Source organism: Lissotriton helveticus, chromosome 8 (assembly GCF_964261635.1).
Source record: "Lissotriton helveticus chromosome 8, aLisHel1.1, whole genome shotgun sequence".
Classification (NCBI taxonomy): Eukaryota; Metazoa; Chordata; class Amphibia; order Caudata; family Salamandridae; genus Lissotriton; species Lissotriton helveticus.
In genome coordinates this window covers 1,486,979,158-1,487,002,992 of record NC_136069.1, presented here as the reverse complement: position 1 = coordinate 1,487,002,992, position 23,835 = coordinate 1,486,979,158, and the positions used below count along the sequence as shown (strand labels likewise).

The 23,835-nt window shown below is 43.2% G+C and overlaps 1 protein-coding gene across 7 annotated transcripts in view; it reads right to left on the bottom strand.

The window, feature by feature from the left end:
- Positions 1-23,835, bottom strand: part of NOX4 (NADPH oxidase 4) — an 840,225-nt gene that overhangs the window by 493,162 nt on the left and 323,228 nt on the right. For all 7 annotated transcript variants that reach the window (XM_078658423.1, XM_078658420.1, XM_078658421.1 and 4 more), the window contains one exon: positions 13,830-13,902. In XM_078658423.1, the coding sequence (XP_078514549.1) occupies positions 13,830-13,902 (73 nt within the window). The remainder of the gene's footprint in view (positions 1-13,829; positions 13,903-23,835) is intronic.

The following is a 23,835-nucleotide window of genomic DNA, read 5'->3' as shown; positions in this document are numbered from 1 at the left end:
GCAAAACATTCACCCCCAGTCACAGATCTGGGTTTAATCCATCGTTATTTTGCTCACCAAGCCACCCCAGTTCAGACATGACCATATGCAAATCAGTCTTGACCCTGTGCCTCATGGGAACAGTCCAGACCGAACTGCCAAGCCATGTCTTCCCTGGACGGTAATCAAGCATCCTAGGACCGGTTTCTGGCTATCAGCCGTCTTCAGCCAGGATAGCTTGACTCCAGTGGCGTAGTGAGCAAGGGACCCACGCCTGGGCATACCCTTCCCACATAGGGTGAACAGCAAAACACACAAGATGATGGATGGAATGTTGCACAATGGCAAAACATTCACCCCCAGTCAGAGATCTGGGTTTAAGCCATCGTTATTTTGCTCACCAAGCCACCCCAGTTCAGGCATGACCATATGCAAATCAGTCTTGACCCTGTGCCTCATGGGAACAGTCCAGACCGAACTGCCAAGCCATGTCTTCCCTGGACCGGAATCAAGCATCCTAGGACCGGTTTCTGGCTATCAGCCGTCTTCAGCCAGGATAGCTTGACTCCAGTGGCGTAGTGAGCAAGGGACCCACGTCTGGGCATACCCTTCCCACATAGGGTGAACAGCAAAACACACAACATGATGGATGGAATGTTGCACAATGGCAAAACATTCACCCCCAGTCACAGATCTGGGTTTAAGCCATCGTTATTTTGCTCACCAAGCCACCCCAGTTCAGACATGACCATATGCAAATCAGTCTTGACCCTGTGCCTCATGGGAACAGTCAAGACCGAACTGCCAAGCCATGTCTTCCCTGGACCGGAATCAAGCATCCTAGGACCGGTTTCTGGCTATCAGCCGTCTTCAGCCAGGATAGCTTGACTCCAGTGGCGTAGTGAGCAAGGGACCTACGTCTGGGCATACCCTTCCCACATAGGGTGAACAGCAAAACACACAAGATGATGGATGGAATGTTGCACAATGGTAAAACATTCACCCCCAGTCACAGATCTGGGTATAATCCATCGTTATTTTGCTCACCAAGCCACCCCCGTTCAGACATGACCATATGCAAATCAGTCTTGACCCTGTGCCTCATGGGAACAGTCCAGACCGAACTGTCAAGCCATGTCTTCCCTGGACCGGAATCAAGCATCCTAGGACCGGTTTCTGGCTATCAGCCGTCTTCAGCCAGGATAGCTTGACTCCAGTGGCGTAGTGAGCAAGGGACCCACGTCTGGGTATACCCTTCCCACGTAGGGTGAACAGCAAAACACACAAGATGATGGATGGAATATTGCACAATGGCAAAACATTCACCCCCAGTCACAGATCTGGGTTTAATCCATCGTTATTTTTCTCACCAAGCCACCCCAGTTCAGACATGACCATATGCAAATCAGTCTTGACCCTGTGCCTCATGGGAACAGTCCAGACCGAACTGCCAAGCCATGTCTTCCCTGGACCGGAATCAAGCATCCTAGGACCAGTTTCTGGCTATCAGCCGTTTGCAGCCAGGATAGCTTGACTCCAGTGGCGTAGTGAGCAAGGGACCCACGTCTGGGCATACCCTTCCCACATAGGGTGAAAAACAAAACACACAAGATTCCCATGAGGCACAGGGTCAAGACTGATTTGCATATGGCCATGTCTGAACTGGGGTGGCTTGGTGAGCAAAATAACGATGAATTATACCCAGATCTGTGACTGGGGATGAATGTTTTACCATTGTGCAACATTCCATCCATCATCTTGTGTGTTTTGCTGTTCACCCTATGTGGGAAGGGTATGCCCAGACATGGGTCCCTTGCTCACTAAGCCACTGGAGTCAAGCTATCCTGGCTGAAGATGGCTGATTGCCATAAACCGGTCCTAGGATGCTTGATTCCGGTCCAGGAAAGACATGGCTTGGCAGTTCGGGCCGGACTGTTCCCATGAGGCACAGGGTCAATACTGATTTGCATATGGCCATGTCTGAACTGGGGTGGCTTGGTGAGCGAAATACCGATGGATTAAACCTAGATCTGTGAATGGGGCTGAATGTTTTGCCATTGTGCAACATTTCGTCCATCATCCTGTGTGTTTTGTTGTAAATCACTATGTGAGCCACTTTTAATCTTAAGGTGTCTTAGCATAGCTCCTCATACTTTGCTTATTTTGGTGTTGGGGAAGGAAAGGGATGCGGCCTAGGTGTGTTATAGAACCATAGTGTACCTCATACAACCAATCGTGTGTGTTAACCTTGTTCGAATGATAGCCTGCTGCCGGCAGCCGCCGGGTTTTGCGGGCAATACCATTACTTTGATGAATACATCGTAAAGTATTGATGTGCATTCATGTCGGCATTGAGAGTAGGTTATGAGCGGCACATTTCTATGCGAGGAAATGTTGCTCGTGCTTCTAATTAAATAATTTGTATAAGCCCCGATCAGCGTGCTTTTATGCGTAAGATGGATATGCAATGGGCGCGGTGTTTAATAACGTAGTTGGGCAAGACGCCCGTTTTAACGTTCCCGCACATACCTTCCGTGATTCTGAAAATCGCTTCAACGGGCTGCCAGTGAGTCTTTTTATGCCTTCTGGATAAAGAACATGACTTCAATTACAAAAGGTGAAAGGTACATTACGGTTTAGATGTGGAGTCCGCTTCACGTTTTTGCATCTACTTTCGGCATCCTGTCAACACGACTTGTGCTGACTCTGCTGTCCTGGGCCCGGATCGTTCGCTCAGTTTCCGGGTGGGTGTTTGTATGCTTGGGGTTTGTAATGAAAAGCGAGGAGAGACTAGGATTCGAGTGGTAGTCTGTTTTTTCAAAATTAAAACTGTCGTGATCTAAATGGTTGTAACCTCGTGTTTTGGGGGCTAAGATATTTTAGCAAACTGGGCGATGAAAATAACAAAAATCAAAATGAAAAGTGAAATTGAATATTGAAAAACAGAATGAAGCTATTACTCATGTTCGTGTTAGAGAATCAAATACTGACAAAGTGGTTATGTGATTAGATCATCTTCCCTTTGTCCATCACACGTGTTCCTTGTCAGTTGGTCAGTGGTCCTCCCAGTGTTTGTTGTTAATGTTCAATGGAGGAGTAATATCATAATGGGGGCGTTTGAGAGATTATGGCTCATTTTAAAATTCATGTGATATTGCCATATGTCATTTCCGTTATCATTCAATTATTCAGGCTCAGCCAAGGGATCTGATCATTCAGCCCTAAAGTATCTGTTTTCAGTCTGTGTACCCATCTTTGTTCCTTCTCAAAGAGGATTTTTTCTGTATTAGGAGTTCTTGTTGTTAGTGTTTCTAGAATTGTCCACTTTAAATCTTCCACCTTGTGTTTTGCCTCTTTGTAGTGATTACTCATCTTTGTGGTATTCCTCTTGCATTTTACGTTGCTTCTATGTTCGCATATCCTTTGTTTTGCATTGCGACATGTCATCCCTATGTAGCGCATATTGCACGGACAGGTGATCATGAAGATGACATGTGTAATGTTGCAATTTGTGTGGGTTCTTATAGTCCACTTGAAATCAGGTAGTAGTTGGATAACTTTGGTTGTTTTTGTTAGGTCACATGCGGAACATGAACCGCATGGGTAGTGGCCTGTAATGGGGGGATTGTTCCATTGTCGGGGAATTTCCTCCTCACGTCTTTTCGGAGCAGGTCTAGTATGTACTAGCATATCTCTAAGGTTGCGTGTATACAGCCAGGAATAGATTTAATAAAAGTGCGGGAGATCCATAACCCAATCTCAGAACGCACATAACTCTATCTTTTAACCCATATCTCGAATCCAGACTTATTAAATCGATTCCTGGCTGTACGAGTATTTTTTAAAACCACACCTGACCCCTAAAAATCAATGGTCACCACTGCACTAACCAGGGGTTCACCTCTGGGTGGAGGAAGCATGAGCACTAACCCCATGATGATGCTGTCACATGATTAGGAGGCGGAGAATCAAGATATACCGCCAAACCCATCTTTTACATGTGATTGAGGGTTTTTTATTGGGACATTGAACACGAGGAACCGCTAACCCAGGTTATGCAGGACAAGTGATCCATTCCCCACTTCATTTTGTGAGTTAGACTAAGGAAGCTGAATGGATCACAGCTTCTTCTTTCTTCCTCTTCTTTGATTATTTGCCCTTTCCAGGCCACTAATTATTGCAAATGACTCCATTTCGCCCTGCATCAATAATTGCCTCTATTTTGTACTCAGAAGAGCCATCCACTATCATGGTAGAAGATGTGCCCAAAGAATTAGTGATAGATTTCTTGATCCGAGATACATGAATGGCTGGGCGGAAGTGCAACTGTGAAGCGAGTACAAGATGAATGGTTAATATGCCCGCCTACCCCATAACATTATAGGAACCTAGAAAGCAGCATGTAAACTTGGGATGGGACCAAGGCTGGTAAGTCTACTAGCAAATCAAACTGTTTGCCCCTTTCGGCATGATCGTGCTAGACTCATATGGCAATCAGCAAAACATATATATACATTTATTTTTTATTTTATGATGTCTCAATCTGCAATACATGATTGTAAGCAGCTTTCTGGATGGTCTTAATACATTGTTGGAGGTCTGTGACAAAAGGGCTGTCAATGGCAGTGATCCTAGCAGGCTACATTTGTAGATGGAACCCATACAAACTTTAGAAAGGTGATCTTTCCAAAGATTAATGTAATGAATGAGTTACTGTGAACAAACTCGCCTAGTACAATCTGTCAGTTCCAGGCATTCTGATTGCTCATCAGGAAACATCTGTGATATTTTCTTATAGACTGGTTCAAGGATTCTGTTCTCCCATCTGTTTGTGGGAAAAATAGTACATTGAGTATAATTCTTATGGTCACACTGTGATAAAATTGCATCAATCACAAAGGAAGATGCCTCTATAGTTTTCGGTTTCTGGAAGGCACGTTCTTGTTTTCACACCATTCTTGGTTAATCAGATGAAGGGTTGAATGATGGTAGAGAAAAACTACATGAATCACTGACATGTCTGTGCAGGCATCCAAAGAGTGCCTGTTTCTCTGCAGGCATCATTTTGATGGAAAGTTGTACCATCAATTCCCTCAACTACTGCTTGGTTTTCCTTTGTGCTACTTTGAATTTGCTTGTCATGCTAGCATTTGTTATCCATAAAGAACCCTGAAATTCAAGAGGCTGCCAAGGTGAAGAAGGTGACTGTGCCTCTAGAAGTGGTCAGTTAATATGTGTATATAATAATGAGACTTTATTGTACTCAACCAGAGAAATCCTCTTGCTCTCTGCCTTTTCCTTTGTCTAAGAGCATATGAGCCTTTCCAAAATTAAGCCAATTTCTTTGAGTTCTCCACTAGATGCTCTGTGCTATGAAGGGCATTAAAATGAGACTTCTTCCAATTTCCTGGTTCCCAAGGAACTTTGTATTGTTTCTTTAACTTCTGTGATGTTTTTTTTTATTGCAAAGAGCTTTAGTTACTCCCCTTCTGAAAAGTTTACAGATGATCCCAATATCATGGATAACTTCAGGCTGGTTTCTCTATTTCTTTCCCATCAAAAAACAATAAAAGCCTTGTGAACTCCCGGCTCCTAGAGTATGTAGAAACCTCCAAAGCCAGAGACACATACACAGTGCCAGTTTCCAGTGACATATGGATGATGTAATACAAAGCAGGTGAAGCCAGAATGGTCCTTTTAGACCGGCAGCATTTGATATTGCGTCCCATGCCATCCTACTGAATTATCTTGCTGCCACTGGTATAAAAGATCTCACAAATAACTGTCAATCACCCTTCCCTGGAATGCCACACTGAACCAGTCTGCTTAAGTTACTTTCCACTTAGACATCACATACACTCCCTGCTGGTAACCACAGTGGATGGCTTAAAGTCAGACTCTAACATCTATTTGGACTCCTCTGGCTATCACACACATATAAACAAACTGCATACCAGTTGGAGACCCCAGGATGCCAAGAAGATCAACTCTACTGGAGCAGAGAAAGCAAGGTGTGAGTACACATCTGAATGTACAATGAAAAGCCCAACACAAACTAAGAGGGGAACCGGGGAAAGCCCCAAACTTGGAGAACCAAAAAGGGCATAAACAGTGTTAAGTGGGATAATAAAGTTGGTGAATTAGACCAAAGTGGAGAGACACAGAAATTAAACAACTAGACATCTACTCCGAGTTGTTTTTGGCCTAAATACAGCCGCTGCTGGTAGTAGGTGTACCTGCAGGGTGGTGACATGGGGAGGGGCAGGGTGGGGGTAGAAATTTATGAATTACGGACTTTAACAGGTAAGTAAACATATAAAATAAATAAAACGAATTTCGTTGCACGCACCGCATCGCATTTGGTGATGAAGACCCCGCTGTAAGGTGTCAACCGACCTACGTTGAAATCTGGGGGTCGAAACATCGACATTTCTCTTGTTTTATTTCGATGCTAGCCCTTGAAACAACAGAGACTATGTATTGTGCTTCAATGTATTGGGTTTAGCTATGTACAACTTATTAGGAATTTATATATCATTGACTTGATGTTGAAAGTCTGATCGGGTTTTAAAAAAAAATTGATTTTACCTTTACCTCCATGCTTACCCCATGATCACATATTCTCACTCCAATTCACTTACCCATCCCCTTTACTTCTCTGTCCTTTTGGGCACCGCGTGTATTTATAGTATTACCCTATGTCTATTTGCTGAAAAAATCTTTGTGTAGCAATGTGATTAAATAACAGTTGCTCTTGATATAAGTTCTCTTGGCTGAATATTATTATATGTTTTGTTATTGCAATTTGTCTTAAAGTTTAGACAGTCCTTAAAGTACTGGGACCATTCTCTACTGTACTAGCCAAACCATTGGTCAGACAAATTTCTGGAACCATATCTTAATGGTCCCAAATGTGCATCACTGGATTTTATTGACTCGTTTTGGACTTAATATGCTGCATCATCTTCTGCACTGGTTAAGGCAGCAGATCCTAATTACTTAACTGGCTTTTATGACTATGATGGCTTCTCTCCCCAAGACACATTGCACTTTATTATGTTTTGCAGTCATTAAAAAGAACCTAGACTATAAATTGTAGTGCTCCTGTTGAGAAGGTTGAATTTTAAGAACCCCCTTGATGTATCTGCAATCATTAACTGATGTTCATGTCTGTCTTTCCGTGGTCCGCTTTCTAGCAGCTTGTGCTAAATTAAGCAAATCACTGATCAGAAGATCTTCAAATTCTTTTTCTGACTTGTAATTGTTCTATACAACTGTGATGTACTGTTAGCTGTGATGTCATTTTTATCACAGAATTTTATCTAATGTTATATTTTTTACTGTTTTATGTATATATATTTTTATGGTTATAAATTTTTCTAATGGAATAAAAGAAAGAAGGAAAGACTAGGTGAGGAAAAGCTTGTGAAACCACCTTTCTAGCTCGGAAGGATCATGCTTACTTTTGCTGGGGCTGCTGACTCCCACTCATCCCTAGAACTGCAGTATTTTCCAAACTATAGGCAGTCAAACAGGTCGGAAGGCTGGATCTTTTAATCTAGAGCCACATTCAAGTAATTGACATATTATTTTGAATTTGCCAAACACAGGTGGATCTGATGTGCTTCTCATTTCCAAAGAAAAGCAAAGTAGTCTTGGTAGATGGAGTTAGGCACTAAGTACAACTAAGTTATTTGCACCAAGGAGAAAAGGAGACAAATTATTTTGGGCTTGGAGCCATTATCCTTGACAACAAAGAGCCAGATGCATTAAATACATGTCCTAAAAACTGGTTACAATTTGCAACCTATAGTTTTTGTGGTCTTTATACAAATTTATGAGTGAACTATGTAGTATAGATTATTCACAAAATTCTGATTCAGAGAGGGTCGTGAGCCAACCTACCTTGTGAATATTAATGAGATAGATCGCAAATCATAACTCATTTTAATTGGTAACCATCACAGAGATGGTTGTCTGCTGGAGTTAGCAGACAACAGACACCGTATTAGTGACTGCCTTTGAGTAAAGTGAACTTTTTTTTATATGCAGCCTCTTTTCCTTATAAAACAATTGCTTCCATTTTAAGAAAGTTTTTAAATTTTAAGTTGCCAGTTGTTTCCTGGATCATCAAATCTTTTTTTTATATTCAGAAAGGAGAAATGGCTCAGGAGGATCCCTTCCCTTTTGCAAATGGGTAATCACCCTAACTTGGGAATCAGTAACTTTTCAATGTTTTTGTTGCAAAACATTGACACATCACATGCCCATTCATATTTAGAAGGAACACCTTCAAGAAACCCCTTACCAATAACGGCTTAGTATGGGGTCGTAATCCAATTTTAGGAGTTTGTAAAAGTGAGAATTTAGATTAATATGTGGGATAGATGACTGTCAACTATAATGAATAATCACAAGTCTCTTCAGGGTGAACCCTTAAAGTCACTAAATTAACCCAAGCTCAACCCCCCGGTATCTATGGCACACAGTGGACAGACTTAAATTAGAGCAATTTTTAAATAATTTATGCAGTACTAAAACAGTAATAAAGTCAAAACTCAAAACAATAAAAATCCCTAAACTAAATAGAAAAAAAGTAGTACATTTTAATAAACAAAATTACACCAAAATGACAAATCTGCAATATGGGATACAGGAGATGTGAATTTATAAAGGTTTAAGTAGAAAGAGCATCTAAAAGCACTACAACAGTGGACAGGACTAGAGATCTATTTTGAAATTACAATGGGCTTACAGCCAGCTCTATGCCTACCATTGGTTGGCTTTATTAACATTCTTATTTGATTACTTCTTATTTGATGGCTTCCTATTCTTTTCTTGCGTTTGTCCTTCTCATGGATCATAGCCTCTTTATGATTTTCATCTGCTTGACTGATTTGCATCCTTCCACAGCTCAAGTTTAGGTAACTACTTTTTTTTTTGTTTTTGTTTTTTTAAGGGTTTTATTGAAGAAAACAAGAGAAATGTACATATATCGGGTGTCATACAAAAAGTACAATATAGCGATAGGTGAGCGACTAAATCAATGCGGGAAATACAATTCACAGGAGTATGCAAGTCAACCTAGTTAGGTACATTAAGGAGGAAAAGTACGATCAACAATCCAGCGAAGTAGCAGCCAGCAGGGCTCACCCACCCATGGTTCAGGATAATGAAGACCAAATTAGACACCCAGATACATAAGAAAATCGATACAGGATAAACGACCCATCTCTCGTAAAAGAAAAAAGGAAAGAAAAAAAAAGGCCATAGAACTAAACTAAGGTAAAATAACAAACCCCTCCCCAATCCCCCCACCCTGCCCCCCTGCAATGGCTACGGCCCAACCCCACTGGCAGTGTGCCTGTCGCCCCGGAGCTAGACCTAAAAGAAGGAAAAAGAGAAAGTGGAGGAGGAAATATCAAACAGACCCCCGGTCTCCCCTACCCCCCACCAGTAGCAAACCACCCCTACACGTATCCAGAATAATACAATGGAACGATTAAAATCAGACGGGGGGGAGCTTGTAAGAACCACCCAACTCCTGCGCCAATATAGGTTACAAATCCCGTATCAAATGAAGTCATAGTTCAAACCCATCCAGTCAAAGTCAACCCTGGCCGCTGCGATTCTTCATGCAAGCCCTGTCTGCTCGATCCGCCATTCCAATGAGAGTATCAAAATGTTGGGAAAGTTCAAAGTCATTACGGAAGGATTGAAGCCAGGATAACAATACACAAAGTCTAAGAGTCAAACGATGTTTGCTGTCCACCAAAGATAGGTCTCTAGAGCGTATTTGAACCATCCAGGAGAAAAAGGGAGAGGTAACAATCCTACAGTCACTGGAGAATTTGCTCCGAAATATAAGATCATCCATGTCCATCTGGGGCGGTATCGGCATAGGGCAGGATGTACATTCGATAGTCCCAGGCTTGCTAGCAGTCGTTCGGGGGGCGACCAAAAATACCAAGTCTGGCTTCAGCGCGGGCCCCTCCGTCTCAGACACTTCTTGCTCCGCGGGTAAAACAGCTTGTTCCAGAACCAACAAAGGGTCGGAGTCCGGTCTCCAGCAGATGATATCAACCGTTACGACCATCCTCTGGATGATGGCGGTGACCTGTGAATGGAGCTCCCCAATGGCGGCCATTACTGTATGCAGCGACGGTATACATTCCACCCGCTCCATCGCCCCTCACGAAGCGACCGAGCAGGTCTCTGAACCCCGGAGGTCGACTACTCCGGGGCACAAGGCACAGGCAAATCCGGTGACAACTGTGGGCACACTCAAAAGCGCGATCTCAACACCGTCGCCGCCAGCGAGGAACCAAGCCCATCGACCCCGGTAGCCCAACGGGGCCTCCGGGCAGCGGATCCCCGACCACAGCAACCGATGCGTCACGCCGCCGCAGCTGCGAGATAAAACTGCCACCTGTCCACCATCCAAAACGGACAAGAAACACTCCAATTCGGGAGACCGGACGCTACCCACGTCCTGCGGCCGATGTTATTCAACTCCAACCCGGCTGGGTGAGAAATCGAGGCCCCGGCTTCAACTCTGGGTTAGGCCGAGAATGGGGCACGGCGTATCTTCGTCATTAAAGCAGCTAGAAATTCCGGGATTGCACCTTTAGAGTCAGGAACACCTCAGCTGCACGGGAGTCCGGTGAGAAATCAGGATAATCATCAGGATTTATGAGCAACTGGAGGAGGTCGGCGGAGCCGGGAGCTTATGCGGCCATCTTGGTTGCTAGCGTAGCTCCTCCTCCCGGTAACTACTTTTTTTTTTTCATTCGTCACTCCACAAGACTGCATGTGTTTTCTACCTATCTTCCTCATGTACTTATTCCTCATTCCCAAATACCCAGTCCTTCAATCCTGTGCTGTTTTCCTCCGTGCCCCTTCCACCTTATCTGTAAAGGCACAGCAATAATTATATTTTTGCTAGGAAATGCCCAAAGTGCAGATTTATATTTTATGCCCTGTATTTCAAGTATTGAACGAAAATATAAACTTTGGCACACAAAGGATCTTATGGCATTTTTGGAAGGGTCATCTGCTACACTTAGCTTGTGTCCGAGGCAGAAAGTGTGCTTAGCATGGCACTTCTCCAGGAGGGCCAAAAATCTGCTTTCTGGGCTACTAGAGAGGACCAAATGGCTGCATCATGTTCTGACACTTCTATATTATTTTTCAATTATATTCAGAGTTTCCTTAGTGAAAAGTATTTGAACAATAAGGTAGCATTTTATAAATATTGATAACATGGAATTCAACGTACAATTTTAACATACATAATTGCTTTTCCTCCAGTATTTTGAAATACTTTTTTATTTTGCTCTTTTTAAACAATACTTTAAAGAAAACATTTGGCATTGAATTATATATTTAAGAACTATTATAAATAGTAGTATAATTATTTATCTAGCTAGTCCTATTCCTGAGATACAGTATTAGGATTTTAGGATGTACACTTATTTTATACACAGGACATCTAGGACTACCACAGTGAAAAATAGCTGTAGGGTGCTACTAATCGTTGTAAGGACATATTAGCATTACATTTCTACATGACCTACTTTTTAATACATTGCATCCTGCCATGTGGATTACAAGCCCTACATAGCATGGACCTATTCATATTTAAAATGGTGGTTTTTACCTGTGTAAAGAGTTTATTTTGACAGGTTGAACTGCAGGTTTTACATTGCTACTCTCAGGTTATACACGGTAGGCCTGAAGCTGTGTTTGCACTGCCACTGTAGTGGATGGCACAATAGGTGCTGCAGTCCACTGGCGGCGTTTAACGTCCAAGCCCTGGACACACGTTTACCATATACTAGAGACACATAGACAAGGTAAAAATGCCAATTAGGAATATCTAAATCTGACCGTGTTTAAAGGGGGAGCTCATGCACTTTACCATTGGTTAACAGGGTTATAGTACACAGATTTATATAGCCAACAAAAATATAGGGGCCAGCAAAAGGCCAAAAGTATGAGTGTCCACTCATGCAAGGGTGATGAGATTGGTACATTAGAAAAAGTATTTTTTAGGTTGCAAAATCCAAACCGGGATGATTGTGACCAATAAAATGCTTTGTTCTCATAGTCCAAAGTTCTCTAGAAGAGATTAGTTCCAGACACAGCTTAATTGAATGCAAATTATTATTGTGTGTTCCTAAAAATATCAGTTGCTTCAGCTATACTCCTTACCAGTACTTGATCTTTCATACTTCTGATCCATATTCTATTCTAATATACTTTATCTAAATAGAAGTACATTTTAATATACATCTTATCTTCGTTAAAACTAGATACACACACCAATTGGGGACGCCTATACCCCACCTAACACTCAATTCCAGAAGGTAATCAATTGGTGCACTTCAACTCCAATATGAGCAGCTATGCGATATTACTAAATAGCAGAGTAAGATTCAAAACATGGATGGAATGGCGCACTGAGAAAGAAAGTCAATCTTTAAGTATGTTATAAGAAAAATATAATTTTTTTTAATTTTTTTCCAATGCTCATTTTGCATCCCACAACAAAAACATGGATGGTGGAATGCTAATGGAGCGCTGCGATGCGGATCCCGGTATCGTCTGAGGTATACCAGTACCCCTTTTTTTCATTGGACTCTACTCTTGGAGCCTATACGAGTTGGCCTAAAACATTATGGATAATTGATTAATAGAAAGCCACACATGATCTGATATACAATATTAATACCAACCTAAGGAGTGAATATTAATACAGAACAAGATCAATAAAGCCCTGAAGAAGTTCAATGTTTACTGAACGAAACGCGTTGACTATATGTTTTGGTTGTTGGACCATATATATTTAAAAAATAATAATGAAATAAAAGAAGAATTTATTCCAACAACCTTATTTTAGTTGTCAGAAATGTGATAGACACTAAATAAACCACAACGATTTTCAGGGAGACATAATACATAAGACATGGACGGCAAAGATAATGTCACAAGTGAATGTCTCCTGCAATTACTCAAAAATTCTAAACAACATTAATCAAAATTATATTCTTGATCTGCCTCTTCTCCCAAAAAGTTCGTTTTAACCCCATTCTTAAAAATCGGAGTTGTTTTTGTTTTTTTGCTGTAATCTGCAGTAAATATGTTTTCATGCATTGTTATTCACCCAAATCTGTGCCGGTACCAGGAATACGTTTTGAAATAAATCCAGTGTGAAAACTGTGGCAGGACGGGCTGTCCAGTTCAGAGAGATAATCACGTTTTAATTAGGGAAACCTTATTTCAGTTTTGGAAGCCAGAACTGAGTGGCAATGTTTACCTGAAAGTGCCCAAAAGTGCACCAATCAGTCCAAATTCTTCGGAATGTGCCCAGGGAAGAGTGGAACACATCTAAAAAGTGTGTTTTACTCGAGTGAAAATCTGTACCGTTAAAAAAATAAGTATTAACCCGCCATATTTTCACCATAGAGCATATGTATTCCGTGCCCGTTAAGAAAAAAATCGAGTCACCTCTTGCCTTGTGTACCATATGTTCTGCATATGTTTTAACATGTACTACACCCAAATTACGCGCAAGCGAAAGTTACAAATTACGCACAGGGGAAACGTGTTTGTTGCTCAGTTTATACGTCTAAAACAATGGACGTATGCATCTCCCCAATGAAAGAATTGTATTTCCCCTGCTTGGTTTATTATTCTATAAGCGCAGGAAACGGGAAAGGAAATGTGTCTCCATTAATGCATTAGTTTATCGTTTTTCCCCACACATTGACCTCCCGCAGCGGTCCGTTGTTGGCAGTAGTGATTACAGGGGTGGTTGGCAGTGTTTGGTGTAACAATCAGAGCCTTACCTGATTGCAGTTGTAGACGCTGTGCACATTAGGAACAGGACCAGCACCATGAGGACACCCGTCACCCCGGGAACTAAAACATAAATGCAAAGCAATTTAGACTCTATTAGCGAACCCCGCAGCGCGCCGGCGCGTTAGTCACCCCAGCAGCACCCCAGCGCGCCTCTGCTAAGAATTCATAGCACACGCTTTGCAGTGACACTGCCTGCTCTATGCCGTGTTTAATCCGAAATGAAATCTTAGATGCTCTGCTATATCTCCATGGTGACGCATTCACCATCAGCGCTTTCTCTCTCTCTCAGTCAAGTGAAGCAACAATTTCTGACAGTTGGTGCTTTGCAATATTCCCACAAGATATTACAGTGAGGTGTCAAACCAGTGCTTAATTTGAGAAGTGGTTTCCGGTGCTTGGCACCGGCACTTAATTGTCAACACCGGGTCTTGTGACAGTCTGCCACAAGGTGGCGCTGTCTGGCTCATTTAGAGGGGATCATCACAATAGTTCATTATTAATTCAATATACATGAACAATGAGTATTACCTGCCCAAGCCATTCTTATAGCTTTGGGGAGCAGAAATAGTCTGAATTGTCACACTTTGAAGGCATGTGTTGGTTAACCCCTTCACTGCGGCGGCTATTCCGCCGCAGTGCTAAGGGGGCGGGGCGGCCACGCGGCGGCCGCATGCTGGTGACGGAACCGCTCCGTCACCAGCGTCAGTTGAGCTATGCTGGTGACGGAGCGGTTCCGTTATGGCCCGCCCCGCTCAATAGAACCCTCAGCGCAGGCGCGGAATTCGCGCCGCGCATGAGCGTTCTATTGAGCTGGGCGGGCCATGACGGAACCGCTCCGTCATCAGCACGCGCACCCGCAGCTGATGACGGAGCGGTTCCGTCATCAGCATGCAAGGGGTTAATAGAGGGACTTTTTAAAGAGACAAGGGAAACCCAAAGGCGATACACTAGGGACCTTGGGCACTTAATTGTTACTAAAGACAGGGAGGGGTCTCTAGAACACGAATATTGGTGACCAAATCAACATAAGCTAGATAGACAATATGCTCTTTGTCCAGCCGGACAGAGCTTATTTAAACGATATAAGTGATAACTGAATTAAAATTATTTTCAAGGGGGCACAAACTGTGACCCACACAAACAAGACAAAACAACAATTTCAGGCAAAAGGAGAAGCGGTCTGTTTTCTAGTACTCAGTAGACAGACTTGATTGTATGTAAGTACCATTGCGCAATACATTCAGAATATTTGAAGCCATATGGTACAATAGTGTTACTTTTCGATCCCTTAACTCAGATATATGGGATCATCTTCAGGACAGTGATTATGAAGCATGCCTGTCTTGAATACATGAAATTCCGGGAGACTGCACTTTCAATGGAGGTGCAGTTTGGGTCAGGATCGAACGGGATCAGTCGGTCCTATCCAATGGGAGCGAGTGATAACCCAAACGTAAGTATCGGAGAGAGAATGCTGAAGGATATTGAAATGGAAGGCAACCGTCGCTGATGGCGGATTTACGGCAGACTCGAGTCCGACCGGCAACCGCCATGAGTATTGACTCGAGTCTGCCGTAAATCTCCATTTCAATATCCTTCAGCATTCTCTCTCCGATTCTTAAGTTTGGGTTATCACTCGCTCCCATTGGATAGGACCGACAGATCCCGTTCGATCCTGACCCAAACTGCACCCTCCATTGAAAGTGCAACCCCCCGAAATTTCATGTATTCAAGACAGGCATGCTTTATAATCACTGTCCTGAAGATGATCCCATATATCTGAGTTAAGGGATCGAAACGTCAACACTATTGTACCATATGGCTTCAAATATTCTGAATGTATTGCGCAATGGTACTTATATACAATCAAGTCTGTCTACTGATTACTAGAAAACAGACCGCTTCTCCTTTTGCCTGAAATTGCTGTTTTGTCTTGTTTGTGTGGGTCACAGGTTGTGCCCCCTAGATAATAATTTTAATTTTGTTATCACTTATATCATTCAAATAAACTATGTCCAGCTGGACAAAGTGCATATTGTCTATCTAGCTTATGTTGATTTGGTCACCAATATTCGTGTTCTAGGGATCTCTGTCTTTAGTAACGGTTAATAGAGGGGCAGCATGGCAGGGGCAATGTGTGGTTCAAGCTGCAGTGGCATCCTGACAGAGCCCTGGCACTTCTGTGTTTACATATTAGGCACTGTGGCAAACCCAGGATGTTGCTGTCTTTAGTGTAGAATGTGTAAAAGCACCCACTCCAGTTAAGGAAGCCCCTTACTACTGAAATGGACAGCAGCGGGACCATTTTCCATGTTTGCATTAAGGTTAACCAAATTTGTAAAGTGATGGTCTTTTCATGCTTCCCTCTTCAATAGCACACACGCTGTTTTTGGAAGTGGAGTAATACACAACAATGGTGCTCTGAAAAGACAGCTCAATCAATCAATTAAGCAATGAATCAGTCAGTCAATTTGTAGAGAGCAGCTTATCACCCGTGAGGCTATCTAGGCACTGAGCTATGGTCCACGTTTTGTTCACTAGAGCTACACAGAAGCACGTCAGAGGCAGTCCCCATTCGTCATCACCCCCCCATCTCCAAATTTCATATAAGAAAACAAAGACCTGTGCTTCCCAGCCCCGCAATTGTAACCACTGCTGACTTCGGGCCTGATTACGAGTTTGGCAGTGCGCCACCAAAGGCGTGGTCAGTCCGCCCACCAGATTTGGAGTATCCTCCTGTCTGGTGGGTTTTGTTTTTGACGTTCTCACAGCAGTGCCCTGAAAATGGGCACCACAGAGGGAACACCAAAAACAGTTCCTGCCGGGCATGCACGATAAAGTACATTTTGTGCAGGAACTGGTGTGCATGCACGCAGGGTGGCACATGTTGTGCTCCCCTGTGTGCATTCACAGGGCGTGAGCCACCAGGGGGCCTGTTTCTTCTCTGCCACGGTTATCATGGCTGTGGAACCACCATCAAAACCATGGCGGAGAGGAAACTTGCAATATGCTTGGCGGGACTGCGGCGGTCCTGCCAAGCATATTTCTGGCTCTTGACAGCCACAACACTGCCAGGGAACGGCGGCTGAGGTGGGGCAATGGCAGTCCGACCGCACTAGTTGTAATTGGGCGTTTGGGAGACCGCCGCGCCCCTTGAGTTTGGCGGTCTGTTGACCGCCAGACTCGTAATCAAGGCCTAAGTGGTAATATCAGCCAAAGAGCCGTTTTGCTCAATTTATTATTGAATAGCAAAACTCAATGCTTTTGTTTAACCCCTTCAGCGCGGATGACAAAGCCAGCTCGTCATAGGCGTTACCTGCGCTACGCGCATGACGAGCTGGCTTTGTCACGTAACGCGGGTTTTTTTCAAATCCAGCGCGCAGCGGGAAAACCCGCTAGCGCGCATGCGGTTAAATACAAAAATGAGAAATGCTACAGTACATGAAGTGAATTTGAAGGAAATTGCGCAATCTGGGATAGAATATATAATTATTTCTAAAACCAGCTCTCTGTCCACTCATCAGCACCAGTGCACATCTCCTTTAAGGAGCATTTTAATAAGTATTTGTTGTTCTTCTGTGATGCCTTAAGTGCAATGGGAGCTCACATGTGGGCCACTTGCTAGTTGTACCATACGACCCACGCCACGCCTTACAAATGAGAACCAAAAGGCAGAAAAGAGTCTGGAGACTTGTGCTCCCATTCAAAGACGATCTGGCCTGCTAGTTTAGACTGGACTGTTATTATTGGAGCAGGACCAGGAACAATTTGGATATGGTTGCTCCCCATCTGAATAGGCACAAAGGGCATATGATGATGTACTGTAATGCACTCCAAGTTAATCCCAATGGCGGGGACCTATAGAAGAAATCAAATCATTGTCTTTTGTTGTTTCATTTTTACGTGTGCCATCACCCTAAAAATATAGAAACATCATCCAGACCTATCCAGTACTTAGCCCAAACACCAGTCATCGAAAAAACTCAAACCCCCGTCCACAGTCCTGTTCGTTGGGCACACATGCCACAGAAACGTCTGACCCTATACTTGGCAAGAAGACGGATTGCTATTTATTGCTGAACCATGGAAGCATCCAACCCAAACTTAGGGCTCGCAACATGTGCATAAGTTCACTCAGATATTCGATCACGACGGAAGAGAACAATACTACACTTATCATCCACCTCAATGTGAATTCCACCAGAAGCAAAGCTTCTTCTAGCTCTCTATGTTGGAAATTATTGAATTATTAAATGGATCGAGTCCTGCTCTTTCAAATTAAATACAAATATGTCTCAGGTACACATCATTGGAACAAACCCTTCAACTTGGCTACAGGGATGGTGGCCTTCTTGAACTGGTGACTCGCATATCCCAGTGAATTCCCTGCACAAACTTGGCTTCTATTTGAGCAATCGCTTTTTCTCTAATCTGATTAACAAAGTCTCCACTTCTTGCTTCCTTTTTTGTAGGATGTTATGCAAAATGATTCCATTCTTACAGTTCTATTCAAACATCACTATAGTTCATCTCAACTGGACTACAGTAGTACTGCATGATTGTGGGGGTAACACCTATGCACATTTACCTGACCAGTCTATCACAGTGGCATTCGCCAGCGACCACTGGTGCAAGTACCTCAATCAGAAGTTTGCACATTTTGCATTTCCCATTCTCATGTGCTTCAAATATATCCATCTGTGGTTGTAAGAAATTGGGGTGTTTGTTGACTAGGTATGAGCCATGGTCAAACAGCAACCATAAACTTTTAAGAGAGAGGCACAAGCCAACCCTAAATTAACCTGTGCTCTATCCTCTGGAAGCTTGGCACAAGGCATTCAAGCTTAAGTTAAAGGCACAGCATGTGAATCTAGAAAGATTCACACAGCAAGACTAGTTTTATTGGCCCCTCTTTTGTTTCAAACGTGTGGGAGAGTAACAATGAAGCAGAAAGCTGTTGGCTACCAAGTGCTAACTTTCAGTTCTTACAGTTGGAAAAAAAAATAAGTTACAAAGGAAAAGTTAAATGGCTCAATGGTTTTGGGATTTTCTATTGTGCGCAGTTCAATGGGCCACAAATGTGTTAGATGTAACTTCCGCTATAAAGGTGCAGGCTATGACCTTTTGCCTTCAACCCTCCTGTTTGCTGACTTTGTTTTTTCTGGCTTTAGGACCCTGCACACTTTACCACTGCTAACCAGTGCTAAAGTGCTTTTGCTCTCTCCCTAAAACATGGTATAATAAGCTTACTCCCTATCGGCATACTTAATTTACTTGTAAGTCCCTAGTAAAGTAGCACTACCTGTGTTCAGGTCCTGCAAACTAAAATGCTAATAGTGGGCTTCCAACACTGATTATGACACCCACTTAAGTAGCTCTGTAAGCATAACTAAGGCCTGCCATTGCAGTCTGTGTGTTCAGTTATACACTGCCATTTCTGCCTAGCAAAATACAACTTTTGCCAGGCCAAACCTGCCTTTTAATACATATAAGTCAACCCTAGGGTTGGCCCTGGACACACCAGAGGGCAGGGTGCAATGTTTTTAAAAAGTAGCTCATGTGCATTTAAGTTTTAATTGCCCTGGTAGTGAAAAATCTCATTTGTTTTTCATTACTGTAAGGCCTATCTCTCCCAATGGCTAACATTGGAGTTAACTTATTACATTTAATAATCTGTAACTTCCAGATTGGAACAGGTAACAAGCTAATGTTTGGTGTCTTTGATATTGTAATGAAAAGTCCTAACTTATGATGAAGTTAGATATTAAATTACATTTTCAAAATTGCTCCTTTAGAAAGTTGGCATTCTCCTGCCTTAGCCATTAGGTGCCTGCAGCCTATCTCTGGGCCACATGACTGGATGTAGTTGACAGTTGGACTTTGAGTATTCCTCCTACACAGCCGCACACAATAGGGAGATTAGGTGTGCCTAGATGGGCCATCACAAGAAGGATGGGAGGAGGAGCTGGGCACAGGCCTAATTAAATTTGATTAGGCTGTGTCCGGCCTCCACACAAAGGACTGCATATCCCCCATAGTTAGTCTGGAGCCAGAGCAAGCAAGGGAGAGCACCTGTGTAAGCTCCCATTAAAATCTTTTCCCACTTCAAAGGCAATAAATATTGGACCTCAGACACTAACTCTTCAGTACAGTTCTGGACCTGTGGAAACTCTGCCAGGAAGAAGGATTCCTGTGCTGATGAAAGGACTGCCCCTCTGCTGGACTGCTGCTCTGAAGGACTGTTGCCCTGCTGTGCTGACCTGCTACCTGCTGCCCTCTTGCTTGGGTGAGAAGGACTTGCATCTTTTGAACCCAGGCCACTCAGAGTGACTCCAAGGGCTAGTTAATTGGCCTCCTGAAATGTGCCAAAGAGACACAAGTCTGCAACAACCTCGGCCCCAGCATCTAAACTCTGCCATCTGTGCGTCTACCCTGTGAAGTGGGGCCACCCCAGACATGGACCCTTGGAAGTGGGCCCATGGTTTTCTGCCAGCTCTTCTGGACCCAGCAGAACTGACACATCTCCTCTCTGCATTGCACAACCCCAAGCAGAGCCAATGCCTTTGCAACTGATGTGTGGGTCTCCTGCGTCGCAAAGACAGGCATCACAGCCTGGCTCCTCAGCTGAGCACTGCTGTGGGATGCATCCTCCGCACAGGCCCTTGCATCCCTCGTCAACAGCAGCCTCAACAATGACACCAGACTATGCATTGTAGCTCCTGGGAACCAAAGCATTGCAATGACTGCATGACATGTGCTCATCAATGGAATCCTTGACAACCGCTCCGGACCTTGCATGGCAGCCTCAACGCATTTTGGAACAGACACATTATTTTGGCTGCGCAAAGCATCTTTGACATGGACCCTTTTAACGCTTTGCAAACCAAGATTTAAGGCACTATGTTCAGTGGGCCTAACTCGGTCCCTGTAGCCAGCCCATGCTCCATCGCTGCTAGCCTGAACTAGTGACAGCGTCCTGGTCCGGTGCGACCAGATATCCACTGTTGGTGCTTTGTGCTTTTTGGCACTATTTTCACTGAAATCTTTAAAACAGCATATCTCCAGTTCTACTCATTGGAGTTTTGTCATTTGGTCTTGTTTTATTTATACAAAAGTACTCTATGTTTCTAATCTGGTGAGGGATCCTTTTTATGTGTTGGATTTTCCTTTATTACTGTTTGAAGAGCTGCAAAAATACTTTACACATTTGCTTCTAAGTTAAGATTGACTGCTCTGTGCAAAGCTACCAGAGGATTGAGGTTAGGTTTATTTAGGGTAGGCTTGTAGCTCACCCTGACAAGGATTGTGGTTGCTGCTTGACCATGGCTCACTCCCCAATCAATCAACAACCCAAATTCTTACAACAATGATTTGATAAGTGTACATTTTCTTGTCATTGTAATATTAGGAAAAAGCTAAAGAAAAAGTGATCATTTTTCACCAAGAAGAAGGAATGTAGACGCCGAAATGGAGATATTGATCAGTAGGAGTTTATAAACAATTATTTTTTTTATCTTGGATAATAGAGAGAAAGAGAATGTAGCATTCCGGCAATGGATTGATAAATTGTTGCCTGTAGTTTTGCTATTCCATCTTTTTTATTACTTGTCACATTAACAAATCTGACATCTTTGAACCACCAAATAAACTTAATTTCTATTCAAATGAGTGCAGTATTTGTACGGATTTAAATCTCATCTTCCTTTAATTTGTTTTAGTTTATTATATTATTTGTTTATCAGAACAGTTAATCCTGCAGGCCATCATTTATGTAGTCGCCATGAAACAGTTAATTAAAACTTGCATTTCCAGCATAATTAGTTATATAAACCACAGAGCTAGGCGAATTGTTATAAGTGAAGTGCATAGCTGAAAATCTAAATTTAATTTGCAGTATTTAAAAAAATAATATTAATAATAATGATTGGTAATGTGCTGCAAGGAGAAACAAATTTTGACATGTGTCAACAGAAAAGGAACACAATGAAACAAGCAATGATGTAACGGGTTATGACACATTTGATGGTCCTGCCCAGTGGACAGTTTGGCTCTTTCCTTGCTGTACTGGCCCCGGGCATTACATACTCTCTCTGCTGCTTCTACAAATATATATTTTTATTGTGAAGTTGGCTTTGAGTTTGCAAGACTGACACGCCTCTGAGGCACAGACAACAATGGCAGCTCATCCATATGTGATGTGACTTTTTAACCCGGATCATATTCTAGAACGATTCCACTTTCCAACACACTAAGCTTGTCTCCTGTCCTTCTCACCCCAAGGCTGCTCCTTCGGTACTTATTTATTGTGCTATGCATGCTAAACTGTGGTTTAATTCTCTGAGGTGTTGGTTTCTCATATTCGAGTTTTTTTCAACTGCAAATGTCATTGTGTAAATCAAGTAGGGTAATCATTTCTGTAGCGCAGTTTTCTACCACTAGTCGAGATAGCAGATATTTCTGTGTAGCACAATAATTGATTATAGTGCAGGGTCTGCATTGCTATTAGTAATTAAACATGTACTAAGGAAAAACCAAATGCTGTTTTAGAAATTATACTACTGTTTATACTGCATAAATGGATCTGGAAGAACAATTTCTTTCTCTTGTTTCGTATACAAATTAAAACAAAATAAACGCACAGCTTTTAATTTAGCTGGGGTGATACCCCGAAACACGTGTCCAGGGACGGCGAAGACAGCGAAGATAGCAGAGAATCGAAAGAAGATGCATCGCGGAACACGTAACTACATTAACCATGGTCCTTAGGGGCGATACCGCCAGTGTGTGAGTAGTGGGTGACTCCACCCCCATTTGTAATGTTTAAGCTCCCTTGAGCAGTTGGCTGACGAGCCTGGGACCCCGCACCTGCGTGCCTGAGTGGTACTAAACCTGGCAGATATTTGGCAGCCACCGGCAACCCCAGAAAACGGCCTATCCCTGCTGACGAGGGGTGATACCCCGAAACACGTGTCCAGGGATGGCGAAGGCAGCGAAGATAGCAGAGAATCGAAAGGAGATGCATCGCGGAACACGTAACTACATTAACCATGGTCCTTAGGGGCGATACCGCCGGTGTGTGAGTAGTGTGCGACCCCACCCCCATTTGTAATGTTTAAGCTCCCTTGAGCAGTTGGCTGACGAGCCTGGGACCCCGCACCTGCGCGCCTGAGTGGTACTAAACCTGGCAGATATTTGGCAGCCACCGGCAACCCCAGAATACGGCCTATCCATGCTGACGAGGGGTGATACCCCGAAACACTTGTCCAGGGATGGCAAAGACAGGGAAGATAGCAGAGAATCGAAAGAAGATGCATCGCGGAACACGTAACAACATTAACCATGGTCCTTAGGGGCGATACCGCCGGTGTGTGAGTAGTGTGCGACCCCACCCCCATTTCTAATGTTTAAGCTCCCTTGAGCAGTTGGCTGACGAGCCTGGGACCCCGCACCTGCGCGCCTGAGTGGTACTAAACCTGGCAGATATTTGGCAGCCACCGGCAACCCCAGAACACGGCCTATCCCTGCTGACGAGGGATGATACCCCGAAACACGTGTCTAGGGATGGCGAAGACAGCGAAGATAGCAGAGAATCGAAAGAAGATGCATCGCGGAACACGTAACTACATTAACCATGGTCCTTAGGGGCGATACCGCCGGTGTGTGAGTAGTGTGTGACCCCACCCCCATTTGTAGCTTTTAATTTAAAACGTTTGGTTGGTTGTGAATTTTCCCTTATCGTCGGTTTCGGGTTTTATTTTGTTTTTTATATCATAGATTCTCTTACAAAGAATCAGAAGTTTAACTGTTTCTAGAATCATCTGAAATGCCTGGCGGTACTATTCTCTTTGTTAGCATGGCCTTATAGATTTTTATTTTTTTTAAATATTTTTTTATTTTAACAGTAAGACAAGAGTAGACATTACAAATATCGGGTGTCAAACAGTACAATGCGGGAAAGGAACGGCGGGGGATTATACATACAAGAATCATCAT